This window comes from Manduca sexta, chromosome 17 (genome assembly GCF_014839805.1).
Source record: "Manduca sexta isolate Smith_Timp_Sample1 chromosome 17, JHU_Msex_v1.0, whole genome shotgun sequence".
NCBI lineage: Eukaryota > Metazoa > Arthropoda > Insecta > Lepidoptera > Sphingidae > Manduca > Manduca sexta.
The window spans coordinates 3,042,954-3,057,586 of NC_051131.1; the positions used below are offsets into that span (position 1 = coordinate 3,042,954).

General features: G+C 35.5%; 1 protein-coding gene across 4 annotated transcripts in view; it reads right to left on the minus strand.

The window, feature by feature from the left end:
- LOC115443115 (serine/threonine-protein kinase NLK) overlaps positions 1–14,633 on the minus strand; it is a 128,378-nt gene that overhangs the window by 46,135 nt on the left and 67,610 nt on the right. For all 4 annotated transcript variants that reach the window (XR_003938581.2, XR_005112502.1, XM_030168388.2 and 1 more), the window contains exons 2-3: positions 9,763–9,892; positions 8,846–8,901 (exon numbers count right to left, since the gene is read on the minus strand). Coding sequence is in view for 2 of the 4 variants with exons in the window: in XM_030168388.2 (XP_030024248.1) it covers positions 8,846–8,901; positions 9,763–9,892 (186 nt within the window). In the remaining 2 variants the exon portion in view is untranslated. The remainder of the gene's footprint in view (positions 1–8,845; positions 8,902–9,762; positions 9,893–14,633) is intronic.

A 14,633-nucleotide genomic window follows, 5' to 3' on the forward strand; every position in this document is an offset into this window, starting at 1 on the left:
TGTACGGGCGAGATCACTGTATAAAAATGTAATATAATAAACAATTGCCTTTTTTGTCCGTTAATTTAACTTGAATCATTAAATAACTTTATGTACTTCCAGAATTGTCACTGCGATTCATTCGAATAAATCAAAATATCTCAAGATAAATGGAATAACAAGGAAGATAAATTTCAAACATCACACAACATTTTTATTAAGGCCGTCAAATGAACAAAAGGATGACGATACTTTTCTAAACCAAACATTATATTAATACCAATTTTTGCACTCCATTATCATTAGTAAAAAAGTGTGACTTTTAATAATGTAGTATGGTACATTATCGTGGAACTGGTCGGGTACAGCAAAAATTACAAGAGAGAGAAACTATATATTATTACTAGAACCAATAAGTTCTATGTAAACTAAGTAATCTATATCGCTTATAAAGCCCTTCTGACATTATACAAAAACAAAGAAATAGTACACTAAGTAAACAACTTACCTTAGAAATAATTTAATATCAAACTCCTACATAGTTATGTTCAATAACCTTGTACAAAGTTTTGTTTCAATAGGTTCTATAGTTACGGCATTATTGAGCAACAAAGAAGGCTCTTATATAAAACATGGCGATTTATTATATTTGCGCTATTATCAACGGCTACCTTTTGATAACGTAATAATAAACTATAACACATTCTGACACACTCAAATCAAATAAGTTTCGACAATCCATCACATTTACTATAACTTTATCACAAAGGTCATCCATCTATTAACAAAGAATATTGACATTATTATCAAAGATGTATTTCGGGAGAAAATTAACAGTCTAATAGCCACGCAATTGCAATATCAAAATCAGTTTTATGTGCAATACAACAAAATTTATATCAAAGTAAAAGCATCATGGAACGCATAAAAGTGCTAGCGTTCATATTTTAAGGACCCTTGTCAGCATCAAGTATTTATGTCCGCGACTGTACCGGCGACATAGACGGACGACACATTACACGCTGAAAGCACTGCCAACTTCCTAGAGCTGTTATAAATTGCACATACAACTTCATACATATAATGTTATAATCCCACGCGTGTGCGGATTTGCGCAAAAACACGAACTACACCTAGCCTGTGCGAGTAAAGTTAACTGTAAACGACTGTACACATGTCGAGATTTTCTAATGGAAATTCTGATCGGGCGAATAGGTAATTCGCGTGTAGAGGCCTGTGAATGTGTCTAACCGTATTCAATGGAATAAGGAGGGTAGTACACTACTGAAACTAACGTATCCATATAGTTAGAAATAAACTATCCGATAATTTCTTTCCGTTGGAATTTCTCGATCGGCGAAACACACCTGATTTACTCGCGATTGAAAATGAACTCAACTGGCGGCAACCTCGCCTCCTTCGATATAATGGAAAAGAAATATCGTTACTTAGCTATAGGTGCTTTCGATGCACCCCCACCTAGCCCTTGGAGAAACAGACGTGACGGTATGCAATAACGTACGATAAAAAATCCTGGCATCCCTCAGAAAAATAATATAGTTTTTATAACCTAAAAGTACTGGATTACCAAAAGAAACCATATTAATACTTGAAGAAAAACTGTATACCCCTTTTTAAACATGTTGCGCGCACGGAGAGGTGAGATTTGGCATAATTATAGTTCACATAGGAGTGCAGAAAAATAAAATGTATGCATATGCGAATTTCGACCACTGGACGACCACTAGTTTAAACATTTCAGACACATTAACTAACCGGATATCACAAGCAATATAATATTTATCTAAAACCAAAGTTACCGTTTCACAGAATTGACCTCAATAAACGTATACAAAGCAGGTGAATGGAGCGGTTTTCATGACGACATAAGACGTCCTCCGCACGCCGTATTAATATTCAACAGTGTTAATCTGGGTGTTTCAATACGTCTATCATAATATAGATTATAAATAATGTATAAGTTCAGACTGAAAGATTCACAGAGTCCTTTATGAAACCATAATATTCTATGAAGTAGAATCAATATCGACAGACGAGAAGAAAACTAAGGCTAATATTTATTCATCTTCTGACGTACTAAAAAACTATCCAATATTCATATTTTTTTATAATTTAAAGCATTCAAAGTTCATTGACGACTCACGCAAAAATAAAAGGGCTAACGTCTAATTTTAAACTTTCGCTCCCGAACTGCAAAGGGGAACACAAAGCAATGACAGTGGTACACCGACACGGAACGGCAAGGATACTTGGGACGTTTGACGTCACGCGCCAATGTTCCATCATAAAGATATTGCGAGTGGCGCGTGTGAATCACGGCGGAGAATGACGACTGCAGACCGTCTCGTGCTGTCAATAAAAATGATCGACGGAAAACGCGACAATTTCTCACAGACCGCGGGAGGAACGACGCGAGACGTATCTCCACGCAGCCCTGTTATGTAATGGTGAATTATTACAGACAAAAGTGCCGTAATTTCCTGTGCCATTTACGAATTTACGAAGGAGCGTGTGCTTTAAGAAAATTAATCTACTCGCGAGCGTGTGGCGAATTTATCTTTGGTACAGTAATACGCTCAGTTTAAAACTAACACGGAATGTTACTTTATACAGTGCTCGAAATTAACTACTAGGCATGATTTGTAATGTACTTCTACATTTTGTAAAAGAGATTTTATAAATAAAATTCGTAGTGATTAATTATTGATTCATCTAAAATCTATGAACATTGTTACTTTCTTACGTGTACCCAACAGTGTCTTTGAGAATTGCTCAACACATAAACCACGTTTTCCAATCCATTATCAATTCTAATCAGTTTAATGCATCCGCCTTACAATTTTAATCTAAAAGCGTACCATTGTTTTATTGGCACCGATAAAAACGATACATTGACAAATGGAAATGTTAATATCGATTTAGAAGACATTGACCACAATGGAATTATGCAGTATTCAAAATCATTTAAATAGTACTATTCTATAAGACCCACTTTATTAAAGATTTAAACAAAGGAAAGGACGTCTTTATTTACCGAAACTCACTTATAAAGGCCTGAGTTGTCAATAAGGGCAATAATAAAATGTGTTGGGGTTAAGTTGTCATAGAATGTCAAGTTCATATTTAATTTATGATGTTTAATGACAACAAGGTTCAATTATTTAATTAGTAATTTTATTTGTATTACAATAAGGTCCCCATCCTCTTTTTCTTTAAACTAATTTAAATTTAATGTAGTTGCTACTTTTATTTGTAAAAAAGTACGCTTTAATGGTTTATGTATAGTTAATATTAATACTGATGTTATCTCTTTTTTTTTCAATGTATGCTGTGACACCTTAAAATGTTGTTGCTTTAAACCTATTATTACTGTTATATTTTATTGGAGCTATTTATAATGTAACAACTACTGGTTGTCCTTATTATAAATAAATAAATAAATGAGTACTTCCGGTGTTTACATTTTAAGGAAGAGAAAATACGAGTCGAACAGATGTATACGTATTGAAATGACTTAGCATACTGTAGATTTTCTCCTGAGCATCATATCTTACGTTTTATATAATGTAATATAAAATTGATGCTCAAAACCTTTGTAAGTGACATCGCGTGAGGAGAGCCGACCTATTGACTTTCAATCAATTCTCCTTCGCCTACGTTCCGTGTCGCCGGGGACTTCACACACACATACGTTGCGTACATTTCTTTGAATACGTTTGCGAAAACTCGTATTCAGATCTCAGTGTCTTTCAATGCTTTGTCTTACAAAAAAGATTGTATATTCGAAATAAAGTTATATTATACGCCACAGGTATTGCGCACGTCTTTTAACCTAATTCAATTTGTTTAGATAAAGGTATTTGAGTATAATCTGTGGCAATGAAATTGTCCGTTATTTTAATTAGCGGTTACATTCCACTCAGAGCCTTGATGATAGTTTACTACTATAATACGGTATAAATTACGCGATATTATATCCTTCGGATATGCGCTATATGAGATTTCCTCAATAAAGTGAAAACGATGTACCTATCAATTCATAAAACTTCAAAAAGAGTGTCCATTACTTGAACACGAAGCCAAAACACGATTCAAAAATAGTAACACAAGTCTCGCGGAAACGACTAACGGTCTTTGGCGACACTTTTTCATCCGGCAGCGACATTTCCTTATACTATAACTTTATTCTTGTTTAATGTTCGCATCGAATCCGGCGCGTGGAACTGCGTCATGTGGCGAGGTTACGCCGGGCCACGCGGCCCACGCAAAACCACTAATTAGGAGGCGCACGCGCAAGGGCGCTGCACCGCGCAAGTGCAACACCATCTCCCGTACCCCACTTCATCTCCCTCAACCCCCCTCCCCGAACAAAGACACATAGCCACCGGACAAAAGAAACAAGCATCGAAACAAAAGAAATGGCCAAGAGAACAAAAACAATGGCGCGCCAGCCGGAGAACCGGCGGAGCGTTGTCGCACCCACAAAGGGTGTTGTGTGAAATTATGTTTTGTTAGTTGTGACGTATCTGGGCATCGCGAGGAGTGCCAAGGATACATCTTTGTTCGTCGTTCGTGATGCGATGCAAATATAAATGCACCTAAATGGACGCACGCTGCATTTCCGCGAACACTAACACGCTATTCCAAATGCCTGCCAAATTTCACCAAACATTAAAAAAAACTGGACGTTATTCATTTAAACTAATTTGTGTAATTTACTTAACGAGTAAGTTTTTCAGGGCAATTATGTCTTTGTCGCGTAATGCAAATAAGCGCTTTGTTATAACCTACAAATATAATATTTTTAAAGCGAGCCACTGCGGTCCTCTTTGCTTTTTGTTACAAACACTGAGTTATTACGCAAAGTTTTTCCATTTCTCTCAACTTACTTTATATGTAACAAAAGTATCGGGGTCCTAATTACTGCATTCATTATAATTGCCGCAATTTATTCACTAACGCGCAAAATGTGGGTAATAAAAAGAATTTAGACACTATCATATTACTTTTTATAGTAAGTTGTAGCAATATAATGCAAAATATATTTTAAAGAGCGGTTGTACATTCCCCTGCAAACAGAGTTTAAATAACTTATAGTATAAAATATATGAGTTTAATAGTTCGGATAAAATTAGTATTGGGAGCAGGTGTGCTTATAAAGCTGGTTGAAAGCCTTCAGAAAATCGCAATAGCGATGAGAATATCTACGCTTACGATGGTTTACACGTGGAATACACGTACTGTTGCTAAAGAATATTCGGCATTTTGTGTTAGTTTTTTTTATATTCTAACCGTAATGAGAAACCAGATTCAATTTGATTAATTTAAAATTTTATTGTTGTAATTTTTTAACAAGAATGAGTGTAGCAAGCCACGTAAATTTATTTCAATAAAACTTTTCTTTTTATTTATTAGAGAGATGTAGCTGTACTTACTTACACTGTTCCTAATTATTGATATACCTATTCAGAGCTGTAACTATCTAAAACTAGTAAATTAACCTGACAATACATTTAGGACCTTACATAAAAATTCTTTTTATAATTATAAATGACATAACTTAATCAGTGTCTTGTCTGACACAAATTACACGAGAGAGGCAAATTAGAGATAATTTAATTACTAATACAAACGATTAATGACAAGACTATCTTGAAAGTAAAAACTCAATTAACATGAATAATTAGGAAACGCCGTATACATTTCATACCTAGGATGAATCATCACAATATTAATATTACTACGTAAAAATAGCCGCAATAAACGAAGAAAGACAGATCATTTTATTTAGCGGAAGCACTTAGTTCTATTTCTGTTGGCGCGACGTGAAAGCTCCGGACCACTAACGTAAACAACGCATTGGGGAAGTTTGGCCAACATATTACATACCTTGGTGATGGGATTCATCGAATTTGATTGCACCTTATGGTGATATTAATAAGTTTCATAAACTCTATAGAATTAATCGCTTATCCTGGGCAGTTTGTTTCCGATTAAAGACAAAGAAGATTCAATTACATTGTTTGAAATCCTACATCTAATCTGTGTTAAAGAATATATAGTATTTTTTGAGAAATATCATACGGAAATTAAACACCGATTTGCATTTCACTTTCTAAATGATTTTAAAAGTAAATAAAGCTTGCATTTTTTCACAACTGTGACACGGTTTTTGCATGAAACCAGACGTATTCAATATAAAAACCCAGCAAATAAAACGGCAAATAAATGTTAAATAAATAACGTGTTTACATTTATAATACGTGTTAAATACCAATTTTTCTGAATAAACGAAATGAATTTGTATTTATAAAAGGCGTATACCGTTAAATGAAAATTTCCGCGAAATGTCGAGCGATAAAATATACTCATATAAAATCAAATGAATGTATAAGCCTTGTAACAAAGTATTCATCTTATGACTATGATTACTAAACGTAAAGATCCGTAATTTTATTTTAATTATATTATTATATTATTAACCTCTATATCTATACATATTATAAAACAAAGTCCCCTTTTCTATCTGTGTGTATGTTATCGATTTTATCAAAATCTACAGAACGGATTTTTATGTTTGGTATGGAGTTGGTTTAAGACCCTGGAAAGGTTATAGGCTACTACTTTCTATCCCGGGAAAATATAATAGCGAGACTTTTATCCCGGAAAATTCTGTCACGCGGGCGAAGCCGCGAGCAAAATCTAGTTAAATATATAAAAATAACCTTAGTAAATACAAGTAGTAAATTCTTATTCTGTTTATAGCAATTGTCTTTAAATTACCGAAAAACATTTAGCACCCAGATATTGGACAAGTAAATCTTTCTACACATCTGGACTGGACTCAGTGTTTTTCTTTTACTCTTGATCTCGTTTTAGTCGGAGCGGACGCGGACGAGTGCCATTCCGTTTTCAATAAAACTTGAAGGGGAATAAATCGTTTGCAGGGCAGCGCCGAGGTATTGTGTTCCCGGCAGCTGACGCCGCCCTTGTCCGCCTATCGGGCGCGCGCATGATTCATCCTAAATCACAAACCCCAAACAATTTAAAATGAAACGTTAGTATACACCCCTTAATAATAAAAAATGCATGCAATTACTCACGGTATCCGATGAGGGATATTAAGGTGATTTTACCACTACACATTTGACGCCATGATTGTTAGACATATACCTTTCAATACTATTATATTTCTGGTCATATTCGCAAATAAAATTTGCATTCTTCATACATTTATAGGTCTCAATTTCAATGCGATGCCACATGCTTGACCTTTAAACAAAACATCGTTCTTCCGTTTCCAAAAATGGTTTCGAAAGGTCGAATGTCGCATGAGTCACGTTCGGCGGTACATAGTAAAAATTACCGTACTAATTGCACCACACAATCGAAATTGATGTACACACATCTGCCACTCAGATATTGGCTATTAAAATCAATTGGAACATCTATTAATATAATTATCGGTCATTATTCAATAACATACGAAATCGTAAACCGTGTTTGGACACGCGTGTGATTAAACCCGTTTTTATTTCACCGGTTATGTGTGATTTCAAATAAATCAATCAAACTCTCACGCCGTAGACGGCGAGGTGGTATTGTTGCATTTTGTTTTTGAAAACATCGTACGCATTTATGTTACTTTTATCATTTAAAACAATAGTGGTAATAAATACGACACGACTGATATAGGTATTGGTTTAGTAAATAATTAACATAAATAAATTAACTGTAAATTATTACGTATGATATTCTAGCTGATCAGTAGATAGTTAAATAAAATATCACATATCTCAACATCGTTTATGACTTATAAAAACCAGTTAACAACCTCAGAGATGGAAAAATATATACGACCAAATCAATCATCTCTGAACTACCTTGTCCCTTATGAAACAGTGTCGTAAAGATCGCATGACGTCATAAAAATCACAACAGACTAAACGACATAAAAGTTAACATAAAGCTGTCTGTTGTTCCACATGAATATTTATACGGAGGTGAAAGAGGATAAATTGCGGCAAGCGACTTATTGCGGTGTCACAAAATCGCTTCCACATTGAACATCGATGAAAATTTTTGTTCACAAACTTAGCAAAATCACACTCCGCCGTCATTCGATCGGACAGCGTGAAATTGAAGGACAGACATGTCCGAAATATTATAAAAATATGGGGCAAGTTATGTTGGATGCTAGACGGAAATTTACGCTAGGCGAATAGATGTTGAAAATGATTTAGTCAAATATTGGTGCGTGTTATATCGGAGATTTGGATCCGCGGAAGTAAAGACTTTGTTTGCTTAAATTGTTGTATGTTTGTTAATCTTATTTGCACTTATAACGAAACAAGTTTAATAAAGGTGAAATTACCAATTACTTTTTTATCAGTAACTAAAAATGTGTAAATCAAACTGACCGTGTCAAAAGTATTGACATAACTTCGTAATAGCACAAAATAAAATAATATTCGCATAAAACAATTATACATTAAATGCAAAATTATATATTCCGCCGTTATAAATCTTAGAAACAGAAATAAATGAAAAGAAAACACATAGAAAGCAGACAACACGGGCAGTTAAACGAACGAAACTCAATAACGCTGGAGCTCGAATAAAATTATATCAGGAAAAAAACCGAACCGTTTAGAGCTTAACAGTTTTGTAGATTCTAAATAGAAATGTTATCGCGTCGAGGTGTCGACTCACGTGTGTTCAAAGCTATGTGGTTCGCGCTCGATGCTCGGAGGTCAACGCGCCATCCGCGCACCGTTAAAACAACCAACACCGCCGTACGTTCACAACTCAATTAATTTGGAAACATTCAAGATAAAAAGGATACATTTCCTGGAAGAAGTCGAGGCTAGGCGGCTGCAGGATGTCTAACGCCGATAGTACCTGCAAAGATAAAAGGCACCATTAGCGGCCCATCGCTGCACCGGTGGCGGCGGTGTGGCGCGGCGTGCGCTCGCTCCGCGCGATAAGCGCTAAGCTCCTGCCGAATGTCAGTTTGACACGTCATTAACAACGCCACAATGAGTGCGCATCCAATTTTCTCGTTTCGATGCAAATCTACGTTTATGCGAAGCGACAAATGCGCGCAAACCGCAAACAATACAACATTGATCGATAAAACAAAGCGAAAATGAATAAATTATGATGAGAGCCGCATGCTGCATTATAATTATTTCGTGATAATATACAATCCAAACCCTATTATCATAATAAAGAGGTTTCAGACATAAATTTATGTGTACCGAACGAAATCGAATTATTATAGACAGAATTGAATATTTGGCCTCAGTAATCGTGGGTGGCATAAGTTTAATTGCGGCAGTACACTGAACGTGCCTAATTAACATTTATACATTTTAATTATTCTACTTTTTTATGTTTTCAAGAGCACTGCCCCCATTAGGCAATGGTTGTACTATCTGGCTTTAATATTACCGTTCAGAGTTAGCTTTATCAATGCTCTTTGCGGTTCATCAGATACGAACGGGCACTAATTTAGTGTATCATTAATTGAATGTATCACAATATGGAGAGATAAGCAAAACAGTTTGAACAATGTTAATTATCATAACAATGCCACTTCTGATAAAATATAGCTGAGTTCTAATTGCAACTGCTTTTGTCTGATAAAATTCCCTGCTTTTAACCAAAGCACATAGTTTTCACAAAGACTATTTTCGGAGCCCGTTACCTCCGATCCTTGCACTGTCAGCTAACATATAAAATCATTCCAAATGTACTCACGTTCTCGTGTTTGAAGAAGCAGAGCATCTTGAGCTCGCGGAAGACGCGCTTAGAGGAGACGAGTGACTGAAACACGTTGGGCAGTTTCTTGAGAGCCACACGCCGGCCATCGCGCGGGTCCGTCACAGCCCTGTCGACAAAACATCATGTTAATAAAACACTCATTTAATAGCAATGTGAAAGTAATGGGCCTTATTCTCTATCCCGCACGTTATTTAAACAGTGTGTAACAAGCACGTAACACAACGCATCATGTTTAGGACTAGAAATTTGGCTTACAGAATACCATTCCACGCACATTTCTCGAAGATAACATAACACGGCCGCGTTACGCGTTTACACTATCGTACAGAATAAGGGCCCAGGCAAAAACATACAATAAACACAAGATGAAATTTGACATACAATAAACACATGTTCCATTTTGTCCTAAAAAGTGCATGATTGAAACAGAAAAATATTTCGAGAAAAGTCTTTCACACAGACGGAACCATAAATCAAAATCTGGTGACGATATTGTGTAGATTATCGCGGACATTATTAAATATTCAACCACTTTACCAAGAAATTTTCATATGTGCTTAATTTCAAGCATTCTTTCTATTATTTGTCTATCATACTTTCGTCAAACGATTATAGGACACTCTCAAGAATGATTATCGTTTGCTACTCGATAAAATGAAATAAAAATGCAAAAGAATACTCATGAATCTTCTTAATACCGAACGAATATTCACATCAACCGATTAATCACACAATAAATCACTATAAGAAATTATAAGCAAAGTCCGATTTATTTCACGTTTATTACTAAGCTGCGGACTAGATGCGTGTCCGTCATTCATTTGCATTAACTTAGAACGAGAAAAAAGGGGCCGTGTTCATTAATATTCCGATATTGCATTAGTGCGTGTATCGTGTTGTTTCACACAATGGCCCATTACCATCACAATATAGCGGGGTTATTGCGGCGCAAGTTCAACGGGCGCTGCGTGACGACACATCGCGGCGACATGTGAATCTAAACCCTAACTTTGGAACTGGTGTAACTCAATTATAGTTCCCGTAGCGTATTACGTGCAATACATTCGTAAAAATTGTTGGACATTGTATTAAGTCGAAATGTGGGAAACGTATTCTTTTAAATCATTAGATTTACGCCTGCGAAGGTTTCATCTGGAAATATGCATTCAAAATTATATTATAAATAATTGTTATTGAGATATATGATCTATCACAACGCGAGAAATTCCTAATTAAAATGACTTCGTCAATACTTGTGACCATGCTCAAAATTCCCACAAGAGACTGAATTTTTTCTACACAAGTCTGTATAAAAAATACAACGACGTAGCACACAAAGAAAAATAAAATCAAACTAGAATTTATAAAAAGAACCTTTTATACATTTGAATAAAGCTAAAAAAACTTGTCGAACACACAAAAACACTTGGATAATGCATACGGGCATTGTGGAGGCTCCGAAGCGAGGTACCGGAGCGCCCCCTTGTATTAAAAGGACCGTTAGGTTTGCCCTCGCGATTATTATCGTGGCGAAGAGCGCAGGACCGATAATATCCATCTCAAAGGGAAATGGGGATGCCAACTGGGCCCTCGGAGCAACGACCGAAGCACCCGACGTGACACGCGGCCTGCGGGGGAACATTCGGGATATTTCGAATTAGGGATGTTCATAATACATTATTCACAGTACAGTGTACACAATGCTTGGAACACAGAATTAATATTCTCCACATAACTTCACCTTCATCAATGTCGCGTTTTACCTTAAATATTATAGTTATGTTAGACGCTATTTGCATGAAACGGTAACATTTTTTTACTATAAATGAAAATGTTTTTTTTTTTGGTCCATTCGCCGTAATCAGTTAATGAACGGGTACAAAGTACTTAGTTATTGATAAACATTGCATTAGTGACGTACCTCAGTTGTATGAAATAAGTACGTAAACAGGAAGTATTTCACAGACCTCGTGACGGAGCAATTTCTACATTTATACATTAAGTATGTGTGAGATTGAACTAAATGCTTGAATAATTTGACTCGCTATATTATTTGATGTTCAAAAGCAAGTTGGACGCACAATAACATTATCATCGTCCAGCATAAACGAGCGTAGATAATTAAACTGTAGATAATGGACATAAAAGTGATTAATTATCTATTAATTCATTATTAAACCGTGATGCTAATTCTAGTCGTAAACCCAGACCCATATCGATACACATTACATACTAATTATGCCCTAATAGCAAATATAAGTCAACGCCTGGGTCTGACTGGGTTCGACCGCGTTCCTCTAAGCTAATTATTTTCTCCATTCAAACATAAAAGAAACGCGATTAACAATGACGTTCCCATTTCGGCAAGCTGAATAAGCGACTCAAATAAGTAAACAATGGCAGGAAATATCCTTGATTAATGCACGGTTGGCCATTTAAAAGTTGCTCTTTATTCACACAGCGACACTTCTGTCGGGTCAACAAATTCTTGGGAACTCTGACACGTTGGCAGTAAACCGGTGTTACACTGGCTCATAATTGTTGGTGATTCACTAATTAACCGTTTAACTTGTCGCTTTTTTGTGTGCTCTGGTGGCTATTAAAATAATACAATTTGGACATGACACTCGAGGTTTACAATGTGTCATTTAGGCAACTGGTTTTGTGCCGTTTTCCCTCGCCGGGCGTGACGTCACGCGGCCCGACGAAATATTACTTGATTCAAGGTAATTCCGAATGTTCACGGTGATGTATGTTGTGTGTCGTTTTTGATGAAGCTGAGGTACTTAATGAACAATTAAATCGTTTACAGTTATGCTAATTGATTACTTTAGCATTGGTCTGGGCTATAAAAGTCAATGTGCAATAAAATCGTAAAGCCGCCATGTCGGTGCCGTCGACATTTTTTAAATTAACTGCGATTAGCGTCTTACGGAAAAACGTTTACCGTTGGACAATAGACATTTTATTGTTCGTAAATATGACACTAAATCTATTACATAAACACGTGTTTTCTGTAGAATATTACATTCATGCGACAACAAAAAAAACCTAGAAAATTTAATCATGCTTTTTCAAATACCACGCAATCAAGACATTGCAATAATTACAAACATACCGGTATAAATACGGTCAGTTATTGCATTACCAGTAATAAGATATATCCTAATATGAGTATATTTAATAACTCCAGCTAATATAGAGTTCCGTAACCACATGTGACCGAGACAAAGAATTAACACGGAACAGTTTCACAATCGCAAGCGTCTGATTTAAGACACCGTACACATTGAATTAGTAGTGCACGTATTAATGAAACAACACGGTCGGACGTGATGAACGGATGCTATTACAAGGTATATTATCACCGTCAACAATCGTGAGGTATTATAGAAATATTCAACACATGTCGTACATTGGAAATGGAAAAGCGGAGAAGGTATTCGGAAGTATTGACGTATATTTTATAGACACGAACATCCGTATAAACTATTTGTTCATAATCTGAACTGAAATGGCAGCCAAAACGTCACTGTTATAACCAATTTATTCGCTTGAACAACAAATAATTTTACTTATTTGACTAATATTTTTTATTCAAATCCAGGTTTACACTTAGACTCGCGTTTTTATATTATGAGCGCCACTCCGTACACAACCACGAGCATCAATATTGACACCATACTAAAATCAATTTGAATGGATGACAGTTCAATTCAGTTGAACACAGTGAATGTTCGGAACGCCAAATCTAGTACGTAGTACATATATGTATATATATATATATAGATGTGCGGAAGTATTTGACGTTATTCATTGAACAATCGATCTATTTTCTTTGTACCCAGCAAGATAATAAAGAAAATAGTCTCACTTACTGTTCAACAAGCGACCCATGATAAAAATAACAAAAAGAAAAATCCGTTACTTGCTTAACAAACCTCACACATTGTACAAGGAAGGCCAAACATTAACAACGCCATATTTCAATCGTGGTTTATTTTAGTTCGAAATAATGACCTGTGATTAAATTATACACGAGTCCGACACACTTATTCAAAATAGCATACCAATGACGTGCACCTCCCGACTCAGATGTTTCCCATTAAACAGTGTTACTATTAGACCATGGTATGTAAATAATCAACGCAATGAACCTAAAATAAGGCGCCGTTGATTTCAAACAATTCAATATTCGTGAACGTGAAGAATTTACGATAAGTTTTTGGTACGCAAGAAAGTAATTTAATTAAAATGAACCTTGTCGTAGTAGTGAAGTTTAAATAATAAGCTCTGTAATTGATACAAGATTACAACATTATATTTTGACATATTCACTAAAATTGTCCAAGAAACGATAGACCTATAAAAAAGTTAAATATTATAAGAGCCTGTGTCACCAATGCTAAGTAAATGCTATATAAAACATAAATATATAAGCGAACTAAATTCAAAAGTCACACTCTAATCTGTGCTTCCAAATAAATGGTAATAAAATATGTACTATCTACATTAGCTGTTTATACGATAACTGTCAAATAAATATTACTCAAAACTTGTGAAACAGGCGCTAAGCGTAGGGAAATCTACCAGCATTTTTAGGACTCAAGCTAACTCTGCAGACGAGACTAATGGCTCACAAACATCAGACCCAAATGAATTAAAGTCTGCTGATTAAAAGTTAGGTCTGAATGATCCACTGACTGTTTATAGGGCAGTAAAAAAGATATACAAAAGAGGAATTTTAGAATAGTCATTTCGAATTCGGCACGTGCTAAGTTTACGTAAACATCGTTAAATATAGCGTAACCTTTCGGAAAACAATCTCAGGGGAGACGCGTATGAAT